Here is a 21734-nt window from a genome sequence, read left to right on the forward strand (position 1 = left end):
TCCCTTCCTTTTCATCCTTACCTTTCCAGGTACTGCAAGAAGAGGCTACAATAACTGGAGCAGGGAGGGGCAGTAAGAAAACTGTGGGAAGGCCAACAAGAAGTGGCAACTAACACTTCCAGGGCAGGGGACCAGGAAGAGCAGCTACCACACATGTCCAGAAACTTAGATGGGATCTGGTTTCCACAATTTTCTAGCTTTGTGAATATCAATTAATTCATATCACTTCTCTAAGTTTTTGTTTTCTCCGCTCTGAGACTAGTAATATTTATATGGTAAAACTGTTAGTGAAAGAAAAGGTCAAAAACAAATATTCGCTATACGCGAAAACACTTCCCGAACTCTAAACAAGGCGGTTTTTCTCATTGACTGGATACGTGTAGAGGGGGGCAGAAGAATTGGATTTGCTCTGGCCACCTCACTGCAAACGGTGCGCCTAGCCTTTAACCTCTGGCCGCGTTCATCCGCCAGATCATTAGGGTAGTAACGGCCACCATTGATTACGGGCCTAATGTATGCCGTGCATTGCACTGTGTTCTGAGTCTGTACACCAGCCGACTTTTATCATTTAGTTCCTGCAATTTTACGTTCCTGCAAAAAATATCTCCACGTAACAGATGAAAAACTAAGGTTGAAAGAAGTTAGAAACCTGCCATCCGGCACCTACAACGCTAACGTTCTAAAAACATCTATCATGAGAAAATCGTTAGCAACCAATAGTTTTGCCTCTAATCATTGGCTTTCCCGCAATCATCCACAGAGGGGAATTAGGCACGGCTCTCTGGAGAACGCACCTCGGAGCGTTTCTGGGCTCCAAGATCCTCTGACTCTCCCCTCCGCATTCTGGTCCAGGCCCCGCCTCGTTCCCGCCCCCCGGGCCGCTCTGGTCACCGCCCACCCAGGAAAGACCCCGCCCTCCCCGTGCCTTCACACCCTCAAGGGCGAAAAGCAGCGCACACCCAGCCTGCACCGCGCTTAGCGAGACTCGACGCATGCGCTCTGTGTGCGCCCAGATTTCCTTTCTGTCCTTAGCGCTTCCGGCGAGGTACATCCGACCAATAAGGTGGGCTCGGAGGCGGGCCTTAATGATTTCCCCGCTCCCGCCCCCCCACTTCCTTTTCCGCGGATGATTTAAGAGCAGCGCGAAAAGTCGGTGGTAGGCTTGGGACTGTGGCGTGGGGCTGCATGGCTGCTTCTGGGACGCTGAGCGCTTTCCGTCTCCCGCCGTTGCCCACGATTCGAGAAATCATTAAGTTATACAGGCTGCAAGCAGCGAAGCAGTTGTCCCAGAACTTTCTCCTGGACTTGAGGCTGACAGGTGGCCGTCTCCCCAGTGCTCCTCCGCATCCCCGCGGGTGTCGCGCGGTCCCTGTGGGCGGGCGTCTGGGGTCAGGCAGTGTGCAGGGGGCCTTAGGGCAGGTCCTTCTACCGCTTTGTCCTGGAAGGACCGCAGGAGACGCGTGGAATGTCTTGTTCGCCGACGTAATGGCGTGCTCGCGGGCGTTCGCCGTGGGCTGGTGAAGGCGAGTTGTGCAGACGCCGAGCAGACACTAGGGGAGGCAGGGGTCGCGTAGCGTGGAAGGCGGATGTGGAAATTCGAATCTCGGTGTGTTGACGCTAATGAAAGGGTGCTGCGTGTGTGGCTGGTTTGGCTGCTCATGCAATGTGAAGTCATCAATTTAAATTAGTGCGAAGAATTTTTAAGTAACATATTGAGAAAGTATCACTCGTGGGATTACGTTATTTAAACGTTTACTTGCTGAATCCAAAACCCTCGAGGGCGCAATAGTCGGTACATACGTGTCAGAGAAGCTACAATGTGCTAGTGGTGGAGATGCAGTTGGGGAGTGGACCAGGCAAAAGTCTGTCCTCAGGGAGCTTACATTTTTAGCAAGTTTATATTCCCACCCCTATTTTAAGTCACTTTTTGTAAGGTAAAGTTACATGCCATAAAATTAACCAGTTGGAAGTGTAGGGTTTGAGGAGTTGTGACAGACGTATACCCCCATTTAACTGCCACCCCCATTTCTTGGTGATACTTTTGAAACGTGAGGTTGCAAGAATAATATGTATTACAAATAGGTCCACTAGTTCCCTGTTGGAATATTTTCCGTATTTGAGGTTTTGATATTTAGTTCCATTTGGCGCCTCTCGAGAAGCTCAAAGATAGGAGAGATCATACACAAATAGTTCATTTTCAGTTAAGTATAGTTCACAAGCCATCAATAAGATGTCATTTCTTGATGTGGAGTCTTTATTCTGCTACTAGAAATATAGCATTGGGTAAAATAGCTTAACTAAGCTTCAACTTCTCATCTGTTAGTTGGAGGAAGGCCCCTATTACAGGATCTTTAAAGGGTTACCCACCGCTAAAATTCCTTAGTGCTAGTAGTAACTAGAACCAGTTTTGTCTGCCAGTCATTAGTCACATTCTGTAGGTATAAACTGCCATTCTTAAGATGGAAAATAGAAGTCTTAATATTTTTAATTTAGAAAAAAAAGTGCTTTGTTTACAGATTCTGGAATCTGGGTAATATTCCCTCTTCTCTGGGAACCAAAGTGAAGGGAGATTAAAGTACTTGGTTTGAGGTGAGAAGCTCAGGTGGGAGCAGATGCTTCCTGAATTGATAGTGCCGCTTTGATATTCATTTGTATTTTACTGTACCTGGAAAGTTTGAGGGCAGAGCCCCTGACCTCTCAACTATACTAGCTCTCCATTTAAGAGAATGAGAATGTTAAATTCATAATGCCTGTGCTTAATGTATCAGTTGTGTTCCTTCTAAAAGGCATTGGTCTATAGTGGAGGAAGGATTGCTTAAGAATTTACACCTGAGCTGGAGTCAGCTCTCTTCCATTTGCTTTCTAGATGACCTTGCACGATGAAACATTAAGAAGGAAATAGAGGGGCGCCTGGGTGGCTCAGTGGGTTAAGCCGCTGCCTTCTGCTCGGGTCATGATCTCAAGGTCCTGGGATCGAGTCCCACATCGGGCTCTCTGCTCTGCAGGGAGCCTGCTTCCCCCTCTCTCTGTGCCTGCCTCTCTGCCTACTTGTAATCTCTCTCTGTCAAATAAATAAATAAAATCTTAAAAAAAAAAAAGAAGGAAATAGAAAAGTTCAGAGAAGTTAAATTGGGATAGTAGTTCTTAATGTGTTGGAAGGATTGTGAGATGCAAGTGAGAAAGCATGTAAAGCACCTAAAATAAATGGTGGGCATATGCTAATTCCCTCTAAGCACCAGTTAAAAGACAAAACTATTTTGGGGTGCCTGGGTGGCTCAGTCAGTTTAGTGTTCCTCCCGATTTCCACTCAGGTCATGATCTTGAGGTGGTGAGTCTGCTTGAGACTCTCTCCTTCTCCCCCTCCCCTTCACTCTTTCTCTAAATAAAATAAATAAATCTTTAAAAAGATTATATAAATATATATATTTATATAGATATAAATATATAGATAAAAAGATTATATAAATACAAATATATATAAATAAATCTTTAAAAATATTTAAAAGAACCATTTTTGCTTTCTATTTGGGGTTTTAAGCCTACAAAAATGGTACTATACAGTCTCAGTGAACACTACAAGGAAGTGCTGGTATGTTTTCAGTGGCTAAATTTCCACTGTCCCAGGAGGCTCAGTTACTTGGATTTTAGTATCTCAGTCAATAAGACCAGCCCATCATACGTTTTTTCAGAAGTGATAGTTGGTTGCAGTGAATCCTCTGTAATCTTTTTCATTTTTTCTTTCCTTCTTTTTTTTTTTTTTTAATAGATTCTATTTATTTGACAGAGATCACAAGTAGGCAGAGAGGCAGGCAGAGAGAGGAGGAAGCAGGCTCCCCGCTGAGCAGAGAGCCAATGAGCTGCTTGATTCCAGGACTTTGAGATCATGACCTGAGCTGAAGGCAGAGGCTTTAACGCACTGAGCCACCCAGGCACCCCCTTTTTCATTATTTCTTAAGGTCAGCTAAGTTAAAGAAGTTAATTTAAGACATTAACTTTTCCTTATTAATTTGCATATTTGCAAAGCTTACAAACAACTCCACTAAGAAGTTTAACTTTTTCCTAAAAATGACCAAGAATCTGTATTTCTGCTAGTCCTATGATCTAGGGACTTGTTGCTGTGGCCATATGGACTAGCTAGATGTCTACAGGTAAAAGTGAGACTGCCAGCACTTTTTGCTTTCGGATTTCAAACTAGCAGCATTGGAAATTCTGAATGTAAAACTAGTCTTACTTATTCAAATATTCAGTATTTGGCAATGTAGAGAGATGGTGAGTGCTTACCTGGTCGGTTCTTAGGAACTGATTGATTGGTTTGGTGGAGGAAAATACAGTATTAACTATATTTAATTTAGGAAGTTTGTCATGATAATCCTATTTTTGTTAAGGAACTGATAATACAATACAACTATGTTGTGATCACATAGTGAATGACCACTATATGTTGGTTTAGGTTGAGTTAAATAATCAGACAAATATGGTATAGAGGATTCCTTGAATAACGGTTGATGAGAATCTATAGTAATTATTAAATTTTGCACACTGAAATTTATCAAAATTATTAAAACGTTCTTTTTCCTAGATAAAATTGTAAAGAAAGCTGGGAATCTGACAGATGCTTATGTGTATGAAGTGGGCCCTGGGCCAGGGGGAATCACAAGATCCATTCTTAATGCCAATGTTGCTGAACTTTTGGTGGTTGAAAAGGATAGTCGATTTATTCCTGGATTACAGGTAAGATACTTAAAATATCTTTTTTACGTGCCCCCCCCCCCCGAAAAAAACCCAACTTCAATCTTCAGGCTATGATTCTTAAACCTCAGGATATCCAAGGATCTCCTTGGTGGCTCTTTAAACTTCAGATCTCTAGGCCCCATTCCAGAGATTTTGATTCCATAGTCCCAAGAGGTCTAGGAATTGCATTTCTAACGAGCATCCCAGCGTGTTGGTTAATAGACCACTTCTTGAATAAACCTGTGTTAATGCATCAGTGCTAGACAAGCTACTTGGTTTGTGTGATCTTTTTTTTTTTTTTTAATCTACTAGTGGTGAATGTTCTGGCCCACTCTTTGAAAAATAAGTAAATAATGCCAGTAATGACTGAGTTATTGGCATGATTTATGAGAACTTCATTTAGATTCAGAAAATCATTCTACAAGCAAAAGATGGAGAAAACTTATGCTTTTTAAAGAGATTAATTGTTAAGCTTAAGCATTTGGTAAGAACTTTAAGTGAAGAAATGAAATACCACTGTACACAGAGATTTAAGATGAAGTTTGAATAAAGTGTTACATGCATCTTAGGTGCCATTGTTATATGAAAAATATTTGAGGGAACTGGGCATGTTTCATTTGGAGAAGAGAAGCCTTGGGTGCTTATTTTGATTTCTAAAAAAAAGCTAATACAAATAGGTGGAATTGAGGGAGACAGGTATGGATTTAAAATAAGGAGGGATATATTTTTTAAATGGTGGCAAACAGTGAAACCCATTTTATCAGGGATTTTGTAAAGGGAATTCGTCATAGCGGGACACTTAATGGCTGAAGGGCGTTTGTTTGATTCCTCTGTAATTCTAAAACTTTAGAAGAGCCCTTAGCCTTTGGCTTAGATGAGTAGCAATTTGTTAAGTGACTCCAACAGAATAATAAAGTTATCAGCATTATTACTTTCACACAAGAGACAAATTGGCTTAAAATTGGTACAGTCTAATGCTTGTATGTGCAATAATTGAAAAATATTTCATTTCTACCGGAACAGTTTGAGGAAATTTGTTTGAAAAATCTAGGGGCTTTGTGTGCACACAACTGATTTTTTTGTTTAGAAACTTAGTCATTTCTTATTATTGGGCTACATTTTGTTTCATGCTTTAAAAATATATTTAGTTTTATCTAACTTTACTATTGACAGAATTGACAGTTTCAGATTTATAACTTTATTTTTCAATTCTCATATGGTACATATTCCTTGATGTAGAATGTTAATAGCGATTTTTGCTTTGAACCACCTTCTTTGAAAAACTGTGACTCAGAGGTGAAAGTGTGAATATCTTATTTTTGGTGAGATCATGAAGTAGTGGAAAGAAGCTGAAAAACACTGTGAGTTCAGGTTTTTTCATCTAGCCCTTTTTGGACATTGGGAATACTCATCTGACCTTTAGGCACTTGAAGAGACTTTCTAACCCTCAACCTTACCATCTGTTATACGTGATTCTTTCTCATGAGGCAAGGAGGTGAATCAAATTTTTGTTCGTCCCCACCTTAATTTACATATTCTCCTTTCCTGATCTCAACTAAAGATCTTTGAAGACAGACTATTTAAAAGGCAACTATATGCTTCTCTTTTCAGCTGCCCCACCAAGACCCTGCACTCTTAACCCCTGTCTTGTTTTGTCTTATTAAATTGACCATCTGATACACTATATTTTTGTATTTGTTATCTACCTTACCCCTCTGGAATGTCAGTACCAAGAGCATGGAGATTTTTGTGTGTTTTTTTCTGTGCTCTACCACATATAACCGTGGCTGGCATATAGCAGGTGTTCCGTAATTTCTTATATGGGAAAAGAAAAGGTTGACTATGTGCATAATATATCTAATCAACCAACTAAATGTGTCATTTAATAGTGAAAATAAATAATTGTGCAGCATTGATTATTAAAAAGTTTTGTGCTCTTTTTTTAAATATAAATTTATTTCAAGGTAAATTGCTCTGGAAGAAATGTGCGTTTGTATTATCTGTTTCTGTAGAAGAAGCAAAATTGATTCTTAGTGTCTTACATTGCAGGAAAGGAATTTGCCTTAAAAAGAAATGTTGGGTACTAAAATATCAAATAGATTTCTTTTTCCTATAAAGAATGTTTCAATATGTAAAACCGCTTTCATTTAGAGGGACTAAATTAATCATAAAACTGAATAAAGGCAGAAGGAGTGATCTATTTCAAGGATTCCATTTTAGTGCTTTCTAAGCTAATAGAATTATGTTTTAAAGAAATTGTAATAATTTATAAAATGTCTTCTAGTGAAAATATATCATTTGTATTTTAATTCAATTCTCAAGATATTGTCATTAGCATCTTAGGGTTTTAGGGCAAAGAACATAGTGTTAATATACGAGTTTCAGGGGCGCCTGGGTGGCTCAGTGGGTTGGGCCGCTGCCTTCGGCTCAGGTCATGATCTCAGGGTCCTGGGATCGAGTCCCGCATCGGGCTCTCTGCTCAGCCGGGAGCCTGCTTCCTTCTCTCTCTCTGCCTGCCTCTCAGTGTACTTGTAATTTCTCTCTGTCAAATAAATAAATAAAATCTTAAAAAAAAAAAAATATACGAGTTTCACCATCAGCATGTTGTAAAGTAAAAAAACATGTGTCTTCTAATATGTGAACATATTGTAGGATAGTTTTGTGGTAAAGAACACAGACTTCAGCGTCAGATTGCCTGACTGACTTCGGACTCTATCATTTACGGGTTATATGTCTTCGGGCAGGTAACTATGTCCTCTGTGCCTCAGTTTGCTCCTAGGATTGTAATGAGGATTAAATGAATGCCTCATACTTACTTAGTTAAGCACTCAGTATAATTTTCAATATAAATAAATTATTGTCCCTCTGCCTTGGAGATCTGTTAATTAAGGATTGATCAGGAGACTGCTTATCTGGAAAGAGGTATGGGAGAACAGTGAAGTTATTCCTTTGGAACATTATAGAGTATAAATCCCCAGTGCTGTGGGAACACTGGAGCTTTCTCCCAACTCTTCAAGTTACCATTAGACATCTAGAGTTTCTTTCTCTTAATGTTGGAGCATTCTCTTGTGATTGTGCATTTTTAGGGGTTTTGTTGTTGTTGTTAATTATTTTTTAGTTGCTTATTGTCGTTACATTTTTATGGCTGGGTGGATTCTCTGCTTTGGAAGGCAGTGAGATTTTTTTGGTACCCCAGGGACTTGAGGTTTCTGTCGCTCCTGGCGCGACAAATCGACCAGGCAAATCGACCAGGAATGTGAGGGTAAGAGGATGGTGAAAAGAAATTAAGAGACAGAGATGGGGGCAGTTGGAGCACCGAGGAGGATGTCCAGCAATGCCAATTTTATTTCACATCTTATAATCATTTATAAGGCAGACCACAATAGAAGGAGTAATAATACATCAGTATCTAGTCAGATAACAGCAAGTTCCTATGACAAGTTTACATTAACTACAAACAAATCTTGTGATGCCTGGTAGTCACGGCTAATGCCATTAGCTACTATTGATTACAAGAAGTTACAATCAACCAGGGAGTCGATTATGGGCAGTACAGGAACAACAAGGACCAACTAAGAATTTAAGACCCTGACCACATTGTTCCCTTCTGTAGGGAGAACGTGTGGAAGTCACGTAGGCGAGTGCACGACACAGAGCACAGACCCTTTCTCAGTGTTATTCAACTTTCCCGTCTTTAACCCCTTGTCAAGGCATCTGGACTTTAAAGGAGACACAAGTCAGGGCCTGGTTTGATCCACAACTCCAACCGTGCCGTGGCCTCCAACAGGTTTCATTAAGTTCTTCCCCCATTTCTGGACTGGAGAGAACAACATAAGTAATCCGCTCTCCTTGAAGTAAACAATCTGGGTTCTTCATTTTTTCTTTCCTGTCTGTTATAAATATGTGAAATCTTTAAAACAATCATTTTATGGAGGGCTTATTGCACTAAGTTCTTTGTTTCATAGCTTTACCGAGTATTATTGATGTGCAGTAAACTGCACATGTTTAAAGTGTACAGATTACCAAATTTTGACAAATGTAGTGTCCTGAAACCATCACCACAGTCAAGATAACGAACATCCGTCACCTTCAGGATTCCTCATTTTCCTTTATAATCTATCCTCCTTCCCCCTTTCCCTGTCGTCAGACAGCCATGGTTCTGTTTTGTCACTATAGGATATTTTCCATTTTTTAGAATTTCATATGAATGGACTCGTACAATGTATGCTCTTTTTTGTCTTCTGTCTTTTACTGAGCATAAGTATTTTGAAATTCATCCATGTTGGGGTGTTTATCAATAGTTTGATTTATTTATCACTGACTAGTATTCCATTGCTTGGATATGCCACATTTATCAATCCATTCACTAGTTGATGGACTTGGGGTTGTTTTCATTTTTTGGTAGTTATGTGAAGAGCTGTCCTTAACACTCACATGCAAGTCTTTGTGTGAATATATACTTGTATTTCTCTTGGGAAAGAGTTAGATGCAGAGTGTCTGAGTCTATGGTAGGTGTATATTAAACTTTTTGTGAAACTACCAAAACTTTTTACAAAGTAGCTATACCATTTTAATATTCTTCCCATGCATGAGAGTTATCTTTCCATCACATGTTCTCACATTTGGTATGATTAATCTTTTTAATTGTAACCATCCAAATAAGCATATAGTGGTATCTTAATATGATTTTCCTAATCAGCAATATTGGACATATTTTCTTAAAATTTAATTATGTTTATAAAGAGAGTGTGGGTTGGGGGGGCAGAGGGAGAGGAAAAGAGAAAATCCTCAAGCATACTCCTCCCTGAGTGCAGAGTCCAGTGTGGGGCTTGAACCCAGGACCCTGAGGTCAAAAGTAAGAGTTAGCTGCTTAACCAGTTGAGCTGCCCAGGTGCCCCTGGACATGTTTTCATGTGTTTATTTGCCACCTATATATCTTTTCTGGAGAATTATGCAAATATTTTGAGCATTTCTTTTTTTGTCTTCATATTATTGTATTATAAGAAATCTTTTTGACATTTAATGGTGACTTTCAGAGAGTAAAACTTAGTTTTAATGAAGTAAAGTTTATCAATTTTTTCTTTTTGAATTTGATGCTTTTTGCATCTTATATTAAAAAATAATTGTCAAAACAAGAACTAAGAATTTCCATGTTTTCGTCTAGATGTTTTAAGGCTTTATTAAGTTTTTCATGTAGGTTTATGATACTTTTTGAGTTACCTTTTGTGTGTAATATGAGGTGTAAGAGTAGAGGTTCATTATTTTGCACCATTGTTGAAAACTTTATCTTTTCTTCATTGAATTGCCTTGATCCTATTGTCAAGAATCAACTGGTCTTATATATGGTGGTCTGTTTCTGTACTTCCAGTTCTTTACTGTTGATATGTAAGTCTGTTTTCTTCACTGTGACTAACCTGTATTGATCCCCATAGCTTTATAGTAAGACTTGAGAGCAGGTAATGTAAGTCTTCCAACCTTATCTTTCTTTTCCAAAATTGTTTTGGCTCTTCTATAAGTCCTTAGCATTTCCATATAGTTTTAAAATTAGATCATCAGTTTCCTTTTTTTTTTTTTTTTTAAACCTGATGGGACTATGATTGGATTTGGATTAAAACTGTAGTTCACTGTGAGGAGAACTAGCATCTTAATGGCATTAGCTTCTGATCTGTAAACATGGTGTGTCTACCTGTAGGTTTCCTTCAGTTTCTCTCAACAGTGTTTTGTAGTTCTAAGTATACAAGTCTTGCATATTTTTTGTCAGATTTACCCCTATGTCCTTCTTTTTGTTGCCATTGTACTTGGTATTGGTTTTTAATTTCTATTTGTTTGTAGCTGCTGTGTGGAAATACCATCTGTTTTGGCATGGATTTTGTGTCCTGCAGCCTTCTTGTGCTCACTGCTTTGTGGCTCTTTTGTAGATTTCTTAGGATTTTCTGCATGTGTTATCATTTCATCTGCAGTAAAGACTGTTACCATTTCAGTATCTTTGCCTCTATTTCTTCTTGTCTTGGCTAGAATCTCCAGTACAGTGTGAATAGAACTAGGAGTATACCTCCGTGCCTGTCCCTGACCTCATGGAAAGCATTCAAACTTTCACCATTGAATATGATGTTAGTTGTAGGTTCTTCCTGGATCTCCTTTTTCAGACTGAGGAAGGTCCATCTGTTCCTAGTTTGCTGAGAGATCATGGTGCTTTGTTTGGTTTTTGTTTTAAATAATGGATGTTGAGTTTGCAGAAATACTTTTCCTGTGTTTAATGAGATCATAATGTGGCTTTTTTTTTTTCTAGTTAATATGATGAATTTTATTGTTTTTTGGGGTTTTTTTCCCTAATGGTAAATCAACCATCTGTAGGACCTTCAGTGATCTCTTTCTTTCTCATTCAGTATTGGTAATTTGTGTATTTCTCTTTTTTTCCTGATCAGTCTTACTGTATATTGGTGAACTTTATTGATCTCAAAAAAGAACAACAAAAAAGCTCTTGATTTCATTGATCAATTTTGGGTTCTGTTTTCTATTTGATTTCTGCCCTGAAATCCTCATGTTATGCTGTTTCCTTGAAGTTTACTTTGTTCTTTCTATAGTTTTTTTAAGGTGGAAGCTGAAGTGGTTTCTTTGAGGCCTTTCTTTTCTTATAGGTGTTTAGTGCTATAAATATCCTCTCAGTAAAACCTGAGCAGAATCCCACAAATTTTGGTAGGTTGTGTTTTCATTTTCACTCATTCATAATGAATGAAATTTACCAACTTACTTAAAATTTTTTTTTGCCATATTAGACCCAAAAAAAGACTTCTGAAAGACATTAGAACTCTTATATAAACCTTCAGCTCTAATTTCCCTTTCAATTTCTTATTTGACTTGTTGGGTCCTTTCCTTTTTCAGCTTCTGGAGGCCACTTGCATTTATTAGCCCCTGGACTCCTTGCTTCTCTATCTACTATTGACTTTAATCCTTCTGCCTCACTTTTATTAAGGCCCTTGTGATTGATTATGTTGGGTCCACCCAGATAATCTAGGATAATCTCCACATATTGGGGTATTTAATTTAATCACATCTGCAAAGTCCTTTTTACCATGTAAAGTAACATAGTCACAGGGATTAGACATCTTTTGGGGCCAGTAGTCAGCCTGCTGCAATTTTTATCTGTAATTCTGTTTTACTATTAGTAATTTATTGATGGTGTATGGTTATACATCTGTAACATATCCCAGCTTATCCTCAAGTAAGAAAATACCACTTTATGTATAACATACAAATCTTAAGATAGTGTGTTTGTGTTTCTCCTTGTAGGCCTTTGTACTATTGTCATACGATTTACTTCTTCGTATGTTGTAAAGTTCACGGTACAATGTTATTTTTGCTTTAAAGTCAATTCTATATTAAAAGAGATTTCAATACAGTTGACTTTTGAACAGTGTGGGGGTTGGGGGTGCTGATTCCCACATAGCTGAAAATCCACATATAACTTTGGACTCCCCAGGAACTTAACTACTGAAGTCTGCTGTTAACTAGAAGCCTTACCAATAGCCTATCAATTAATGCATAGTTTGTATGTTACATGTGTTATGTGCTATATTCTTATAATAAAGTAAGCTAGAGAAAGGAAAACGTTACTAAGAAAATCATAAGGAAAGGCATCTGGGGGGTCACTCAGTTAGGCATCTTAATCTTGGTTTCAGCTCAGGTCCTGATCTCAGGGTCCTGAGATCAAGCCCCACATCAGGCTCCACATTCAGCATGGAGCTTGCTTGTCGCTCTCCTTCTGATCCTTCCCCTGTGTGCGCATACGCTCTCTCAAAAATCTTAAAAAAAGAGAGAATATATTTACAGTACTGTAAGAAGTCTGCATGTAAGTGGACCAATCAGTGCTATTCAATCTCTGTTGTTAAAGGGTCAACAATAATAAGAAACACTGTTACATATTTACACATTTGGGGTTTTTTGTTTATTTGTTTGTTTGTTTTGTTTTGTTTTGTTTTGGTATTAAGTAGATTCCATGTGCAGCATGGAGCCCAGCACAGGACTTGAACTCAGGACCCTGAGATCAAGAGTTGGACGCTCAACCAACTGAGCCACCCTGGTGCCCCCATATGGTTACTATTTTGAGTGCTCCTCATCCATATTTACATTTAGTATTATTTTCTTTCTACCTGAAAGATTTTCTTTAGCATTTTTTTGTAACTGTGTATCTGTTGGTGACAGAACTTTTCAGTGTTTGTATGTCTAAAAAAGTGTTTTAGTTCGCTTTTGTTTTTGAAAAACATACTAACCGCTTTTTGTTGTTGTTTTGGTTTTTTAGTAGTCGAAAAATGTTTCTCAGCCATCTTCTCATTTGCATTGTTTCTCATAGGAAATCTGTTGTCATTCTTGTCTTTGCCCCTCTGACTTTTTTCTCTGACTTCTTTTAAGATTTATCTCTATCCCTGGTTTTGAGCAGTTTCATCATGGTGCACCTTCGTGTCCTTTTCTTCATGTTTCTCTTGTGTGGGGCACCTTGAGCTTTTTGGATCTGCAGGTTTCCCTGCATCTCCTGCTGTTCAGCATCTGAAAACTGTTGTTTCATCTACGTTATTCATTTTTTTATCTGTTTAAGCCAGAAGAGACTACGTGGTCTTTTGTACTCCATCTTAGCCAGAGTAAGAAGCTCTAGGATTCTTCTTAATTATTATGTGCTTCTTTCATGGAATTTTGGAGACAGTAAGTCATGATTATTGTTAGTATTGCCTCTGGGGTTTGTAAGAGGTAAACACTGATTATTTCTACTTAACAGGCAGGATGGAAAGCTCACAGCATTGAGATCAAATAGGCTGGTGTCAGATCTCAGAAACAGCACATACTAGCTTTGTGATCTTGAGCTTGCTGTTGAAGCAGTTTTAGTTTCAGCTTTCTCATCTGCAGCATGGGAATAATCACTATTATTTGTGATCCTTGGAGGAAAGATGGAAATTTCTGTGAAGAGATTGGAGTCTAAAGAGCCTGGCATACTGCCAGTAGCCAGTAAATGTTTATTATAATGATGCTCCTTCCCTGTCATCTTATAAGGGGTTTATAAAGTAATATAGTCATCCTGGCAAAAGGAACTGTTTTTCAACAGAGACAATAAAACTTTGAAATTCTTTCATCTCTACCAAATTTTACAGAAGAAAAGATGACCTGACTTTGTGTTGTGACATGATTAGATAGTTCACACATGTAACTCACTTGATACAGCTACAGTTAATCAAAACTGGACCAATAAGTAGAAGGTGGCCAACAGTCAAAGTGATTTCCCAGTCTACTACAGATTAGAAGTACAGACATCAGTGCTAGAAGCAGACCCAACTGACAACAGCAAGAAGTAACAGATATTACTGTGGCAGAAAAGGTAACAAGCAAACATAAAAACTAAAAAAAAAAAAAAAGCCTAGTAATAAGGGATCATAACCATTGAAGCCATTCTCTACAGGCAACAATGACCCTAGCCATCAAGGATGCAATAGGGTGTATTGTTCTCAGCTTAAGGAAGAGGATTGTGTGATATTGTATGGAAGGATTTCTGTCTATAAGTTTTTCATTCTTTTTTTATTTTCACAAGTTTTTTTTTATTGAATCATAATTAACATTCTGTGTTGTATTAGTTTCAGGTGTACAATATAATGATCAGTACTTCTGTACATTTCCCAGAGCGCCTCAAGATAAATGTACCCTTAATTCTCTTTATCTCTTTCACCCAGCTCCCCTCTGCAATGACTACTTAGTTGTATTTAAGATTGTTTTTCTATTTGTCTCTTTTCTGTTTGTTCTGTTCTTTAAATTCCATGTTTAAGTGAAATCATATGGTACTTGTCTTTCTCTGACTGACTGACTTTACTTAGCATTGTATCCCCTAGCTCCATCTGTGTGCTGCAAATGTGAAGATTTCATTCTTTTTTATGTTTGAGTAATATTTCATTGTATATATATACCACATCTCTGTATCCATTCATCTATCCATGGACACGTGGGCTGCTTCCGTACCTTGCCTGTCGTAAACAGTGCTGCAGTAAACAAGGGGGCTCATATATCTTTTCAAATTAGTGTTTCAGATACCCAGTAGTGGAATTACTGGATTTTATGGTAATTGTATTTTTAATATTTGAGAAACCTCCATACTGTTTTTCACAGTGGCTATACCAGTTTTCATTCCCACCAATAGTACACAAAGATTCCTTTTTCTCTATATCCTCACCAACACTTGTTATTTCTTGTGTTTTTTATTTTATCCATTCTGATGGGCATAAAGTGATATTTCACCGTGGTTTTGATGTACATTTCTCTGATTAGAGGTGTTGAGCATCGTTTCATGTCTGTTGACCATCTGTATGTCTTATTTAGAAAATGGTTACTCAGGTCCTCTGCCTGTTTTTTATTAGAATAATTTGGGGGGTTTTGGTGCTGAGTTGTATAAGTTCTTTATATATTTTGGATACTATGTTTGGTTGATGTTTTCTTTCACTCTGCAGAAGCTTTTTATTTCGGTTAGTCCCAGTAGTTTTTTTTTTTTTTTTTTAAAGATTTTATTTATTTATTTGACAGAGAGAAATCACAAGTAGATGGAGAGGCAGGCAGAGAGAGAGAGGGAAGCAGCTCCCTGCTGAGCAGAGAGTCCGATGCGGGATCCGATCCCAGGACCCTGAGATCATGACCTGAGCCAAAGGCAGCGGCTTAACCCACTGAGCCACCCAGGCGCCCCAGTCCCAGTAGTTTTATATTGCCTTTGTTTCCCTTGCCTGAGGAGACATATCTAGAAAAAAAAATTTTATGCCCAGTGTCAAAGGAATTGCCTGTGTTTTCTCCTCGGAGTTTTGTGGTTTCAGGTCTCACATTTAGATCTTTAATGCATTTTAAGTTTGTTCTTTTTGGTTTTGTTTTTAATGTACGATATAAGAAATTGGTAGAGTTTCATCCTTTTGCATGTAGCTGTCCAGTTTTCCCAACACCATTTGTTGAAGAGACCATCTTTTTCTCCATTATATGTTCTTGCCTCCTTTGTCAAAGATTAATTGACCAAAGAAACGTGGTTTTATTTCTGGGCTCTCAACGCTGCTCCACTGATCTATGTGCCTGTTTTTTTGCCAATACCATACTATTTTGATTTCTATAACTTTGCATTATATCTGGAAATCTGGGGTTGTGATACCTCCAGCTTTGTTCTTTTTCAAGTTTACCTTGGCTATTTGGGGTCTTTAATAGTTCCATATAAATTTTAGGGTAATTTATACTAGTTTTGTGAAAACTGTTGGTATTTTGATAGGGATTCCATTGAACCTATAGATTGCTTTGGGTAGTATGTACATTTTAGTAATGTTGGCTCTTTTGGTACATGAGTATGGAATATCTTTCCACTTGTGTCATTTTCAATTTTTTTCATAAATGTTTCATAGTTTTCAGAGTATGGGTCCTTTACCTCCTTGGTTAAGTTTATTCCTAGGTATTTTGTTATTTTGGGTGTAATTATAAATGGGATTATTTCCTTAATTTTTCTTTTCCTTGTTATTCATTAAAAAAATCATTCACCATAATCAAGTGGAATTTATTCCAGGAATGCAGGAGTGGTTCAGTATTTGCTAATCAATCACAATTAATGTGATATATCACATTAATATGAGAGAATAAAAACCATATGATCATCTCAATAAATAAAGAAAAAGCATTTGACAAAGTACAACATCCATTCATGATAAAAACTCAATAAAATAGGTTTAGAGAGAACCTACCTAGACATACACTATGAAAAAAACCTACAGCTAATGTCATACTCAGTAGTGGAAAACTGAGAGCTTTTCCTATAAGATCAGGAAGAAGACAAGGATGTCTACTTTGCCCATTTTTATTCAACATAGTACTGGAAGTCCTAGCCACAGCTACTGGACAAGAAAAAGATAAGACATGATACTATGTAAGTTTCTTTCGAAGAAATGTTAACCACTGGTTGAACAGAAAGTTTACTAAATCAAATCTCTAAATCCATGATGAGACTGGGTAAATGAATTTCTGTTATACATGTTGGGTCCTATTTAAAAAACAAAACAATTTGACTTTTTGAAATTATGCCATAATCTTCACCCTAAAGAAAAGTCTATATTGGGGCTCAGTGGGTTAAGCCTCTGCCTTCAGCTCAGGTCATGATCCCAGGGTCCTGGGATCAAGCCCCACATCGGGCTCTCTGCTCAGCAGGGAGCCTGCTTCCCCCTCTCTCTGCCTGTCTCTCTGCCTACTCACGATCTCTGTCTGTCAAATAAATAAAATATTAAAAAAAAAAAAGAAAAGTCTATATTAACATTGTCTTAAATTCCTTTTGAATAATACCATTAGTCTTTTTTATGTGTTTTAGAAGTTTTTCACCTATCATATTCTGTATTATAGATCATTCTCATATAGTTTACCTAACACTTTTGCCCAGCACTTCAACAATGTTTGGGTTCCTGCTATGTAGCAAGTCAGGAAGAAATTAATATCACTAGGCTGTGTAATTAATGCTTTAGCTCATTTATTGTACAATGCTGGTTGCCACGAGCCCTTCATGATGAGAAGGGGGAATAAAAACTACAAAATGACCAGTCGATATCTTTGTTCTGAAGGAATTTCTGGTTGTGTCTAATTCCAAGAGTTGCATAAATTATTTCCTCATCAAATTAGACCAGCAACAAATTACCTAGGTGGGCCATAGTTACTCACCTCCTGTAAAAAGCTATCTCTCAGATCTTGACTTAGAAGAGAGATTTTTTTTAAGGCACCAAATAAAGAATTCTCCCACATTGGTTTCTTCATTTTTATTAAAGGCATTCTCCATTATTTTGTTCTGTATATCCCTTATAAAACTTAATACTAGAAAAAAAAAAAACAATTTTCTCTCTAGGGGATTTAGTATAATTATTTCCAGTAGAAACTAAGAATTCTATAATTCAGTACATACATTGTTAGAGGATTTACATACATGCCTCTCCTTTTCATGGTTTGGCTTTGTGTTTCTTCTTTTACAGCCTTATCTAATGAATGCCTTTTACTCTAAGCTGACTTAAATCTCGTTTTGGAAGGATATAAGATTGAAAACTAAAATGAAAATGATATATCAAACAGTTTAAGAGTGCCTGTAAAAATACTCATTTGGCTGTAATCAAGTGCTTGCATTCATAGTAGTCTGTGCCTTTGAGCACATTATGAGCTAACACCATCCGGATTTTAAAGTGTGATGTTAGCAGTGTTCTTCTTGACAACCGATAGTAGTGATATTTCCCACCTCTCTACCATCCCCCAGATATTGTCATGATAATAATAAAAGCATCTTTCTCTATTAGTGGTTGATTAGAAATGTTTGTGTGTCATTGCTGAAAATCATTGGGTATTTAAATAGCTATTGTCTGTAGTCATACTATGATTTCAGTTTGTATAGTGTTTTTTTCCCCCCATAATTGCTTCAAGGCCTTCATTTAAAGCTGTGGTCACCAGTATTCATTCCTTCTACAGTGGCAAGTCTGAAAGGGGAAGATCAGGCTACCAAGTGGTCTTAGAAGAGGTACACCTTTTAAAGAATGGGAGTGTTTGCTTTCTCATTGGCTGAGACTTAAGTCTGAAGGGGAATCCAAAAGAAATGAGGTAGAAATGCAACTTTAAACCTAGGAAAGGAAGGTTAATGTGTGTTAATACCAGTTTTCTGGTATGTTGCTGCGTGTGTCATTGTGGAAAAAAATGAACATTTCAAACGTGGTTATCAGAGCATGTATATTAATGCCAAAGAGCCAAGCCAAAACAGCATTGTTTTATTGTTTATTGTAGTCTTAATTACTAAATACTTTATTACTTTCTATATGTTGGTATCCTGAAGCATAAGCTTTTAGTTCTTCTGCCTCTTTGTTTTTGGTATGTTAATTTGTTTTAATTATGTGAAGCATAATTATAGAAAAAAAACTAAAATTCTTCATTGATAGTAAATGCTATCATTAAATACACAGTTTTTATTCAGTAAGAGCCTTTCCCACAGAGAGCTAACTGCTTTTTTATTCATAGTGTATTGAAGTTTATGTTTTTTATGATTTATTGTCTGGAACTCATCAGATTCTTAGCAGATCTTGGTAATTTAAAATAATCTGTAAGTACATTAATATCAGAGGTGTGCAGTTATTTTTACTAAACTGCCATGACAAAACTTAATAAACTAGGTGAATATCAAATTGAAAATGTTTGGCTTCTTACCAATATAAGCATTTCAGCTCTGTATTTCTGAAATGTTACTTGTATAATTTTACCTGATTGATCAGTGAAATAAATCTTTGCAAGTTTCTTGATCATACAGATTTTGGAAACCTCAAATCTCAGTCTGGGAGGGGAAGTTTCCAGTTTTACAGTTGGTCATTCACCAAAAAATGTGAAGCACCTACTGTGTGCAGTTGTAGCCGCAAGGGACATTACAGTGGATGAGAAACAGGTACTACCCTTAAGGAGCACGTGTTACTACGTGGGAAAGAAGTATACACAATTGGACAGTACACAATACTACCCAAGTGTAGTATGTTATAAAATGCTATAAAGAAGTATATATGAGATACAGCATTAACCCAAAAGCAGGAGTAATCTATAAACTGGGTGCCTTGGTCCAGGGTCTCCTCTCTGGCTTCTGTAATGTTTCTTTCATCCTTCCTGTTAGTTGCCAGAATTAGGCAAGAAGAGGGTTCTGAGAGAAAATCAGCTTTAACTGAGATAGAGAAGCAGGACCAAGGGGTGCTCAGAGCCAGAGTTCCCTCATTTGGAGCCAAGGGTGTCTGAGCTTCTTAAGGTGAGACTTGATGTCTAAAGAGGGTCTCCTCTTCCTGTGATCTTCTTGAGCAAGGATGTTTGTTCTCATTGGTGCATTCACTCCCACATTTTAAACTTTGTAAGCATTGGGAACTGCATTGGGGTTGGGTTTTTTGTTGTTGTTTTTAAACCGAGGACTTCAAGAATCAAGTTGTGTGTTGGGTACAAGGGCCCTTAATGCAATACAAATGTGTAGACGGCTTAGCTTCAAGGCTCTTTTTAGCTGGGTGTGAACACTTCAGTACCGTGAGAGCATATCTCAGGGTATGGTGCTAAGGGGGATGAAATGAAGAAAAATGAGAAAGAAGAGGGTACCCCCCCCTTTTCTTTTCTTTTTATATTTAGACTAAAGGAAAAGGAAGGAATGCAAATGGTTGGAAAGTAGAAATAGGCTGGGAGGTAGCTATGGGTAAAACACGAAGGATAATTAATTCATTGGGTTTCAAGTGCCTGGATCAAGAAATAGTAAGATTAGGAATATAAGGGAACTATTTCAGGGTGCCACATGTAGGTTGGCAATGACACATGACTTTTTACTTGGTTTAAGTCTCCTGGTAGATTAGGTTTTAGCTCTTAGTAGTAGGTAAAATTCTTTGTATATATTTAGGTTATTAAGATTTATTGAATTAAGTTCATCTTTATGATTTCTTCCTAAATAGTTCTCAATATTATTATGTCCTTAGTCTTTAATTTAAAAACTTGGAGATGGAGGGGGTGCTTTGGTGTCTCAGTCGTTTGAGCATCTGCCTTTGGCTCAGATCATAATCTCCAGGTCCTCAGACCAAGCTCTGCATTGGGCTCCCTGCTAAGCGGGGAGTCCTCTCTCTCTCACACACACACACAAATAAATAAATAAAGACCTTTAAAAAAAAAAAAAACTTGCAGATAAAAGTTGGGTTTTTACTAAATCAGTACAGAAATGCAAGTCATTCTGGGGGTCAGAATTATGTTAATATATTATTTGTGAAATTATAAGCTATTGCTCTACTATAATCTTACTATCACTGAACATTCATATGTGTTAGAAATGAAACACGATGATTATTGCAGTAGGCGTGGTATACTTGTAGTTCATTTAGTGACCACTCTTAGTCTCTGGCTTTTCAGATTGACTCAATGATGCACAAATCTGAAATAAAATGTATAGGGAGAAAGAGAGAGAAAGAGTATGTGTGTTTCACTGTTTTCTGAAGTATGAGCTCATTTTATTGACCTTTTTGTAAATTAGATGCTTTCTGATGCAGCACCTGGGAAACTGAGAATTGTCCACGGAGATGTATTGACATTTAAGGTGGAAAGGGCTTTTCCGGAAAGTCTTAAAAGACAGTGGGAGGATGGTAAGTGATTTTGGATTGTTTTCTTATATTCTCTTAGAATTATTTATATTACAAATATTTATGTTATATATTACAAATTGATATATATTTATATTAAATATTATCAGGACAGAATTAAATAGGTGGTATGCATTGTCATTTTTTCTGCTTTTCTCCTTTTTTCCAAAATAATAAAACTAATTCCTTTTTCTTAATTCTAATTTACTTGTCATGTTTTTCAAGTGTTTAGAATTCTCTTCAAATAAACATGCTATTTTTATGAAACCATATAAGGATGGGGTAAACTATGAAGTATTAACTTTTTCCAAATGGTGAAAAGAGGAATGTTTTAGTATACCATGCCCACCTTACTTCCACCGTCTCACCTTCAGTGACCCACCAAGGCACTGCTCATCTGCAGGCTGTCGATTGGGTACCTGCTGTGTGCCAGCTCTTTGGGATACACTGAGAGGCGGGCTGTAGTACTTGCCTGTGAAACCCTTCAGAGCAAATGGAGGTGTTGCAGGCTGGCCTCCATCTAACTGCCTCCTGTCTCCACCTTCCAACACGCCATTCTCTTCTAAGCACACTGCCTCCAGGTTTCTAGCCTTGCCCCAGCCATGCTCTGATTTCCTCTTTGAAACCTTACCTGACTGAGCTCTAGTCATTTGTGTGACTGTTACCTGCTCTCTTCCAGAAGCTCTCTGTGCTTCTGTCTTCCCTGATACCAGGTTCTCCTGTTCTTCCCTTTATATGGTGTGAGCTTTCTCTAGCTATTCTTTGCTGGTGGTTATTTTTCCCCCCACCTCTTAGATGTTGTTTTTGAGGTTTTTATTTTTGGAGTATCTTTCTTGTGCTGCAGATTGGCCTGAAGGA

At 37.7% G+C, this 21734-nt stretch overlaps 1 protein-coding gene across 6 annotated transcripts in view; it reads left to right on the forward strand.

Annotated features, from left to right (window-relative positions):
- The first annotated feature begins 1077 nt into the window (after positions 1-1077).
- TFB1M (transcription factor B1, mitochondrial) overlaps positions 1078-21734 on the forward strand; it is a 72729-nt gene continuing 52072 nt past the window's right edge. For 4 of the 6 annotated variants that reach the window (XM_082731384.1, XM_082731386.1, XM_082731385.1 and 1 more), the window contains exons 1-3: positions 1108-1318; positions 4580-4731; positions 20771-20879. In XM_082731384.1, the coding sequence (XP_082587510.1) occupies positions 1186-1318; positions 4580-4731; positions 20771-20879 (394 nt within the window). In that variant the 5' untranslated portion in view covers positions 1108-1185. Of the gene's footprint in view, positions 1524-4579; positions 4732-20770; positions 20880-21734 lie in introns of all 6 variants that reach the window. The other 2 variants (XM_082731383.1, XM_082731388.1) reach the window with 2 other exon arrangements.

This window comes from Mustela nivalis, assembly GCF_964662115.1.
Source record: "Mustela nivalis genome assembly, chromosome: 5".
Taxonomy (NCBI): domain Eukaryota; kingdom Metazoa; phylum Chordata; class Mammalia; order Carnivora; family Mustelidae; genus Mustela; species Mustela nivalis.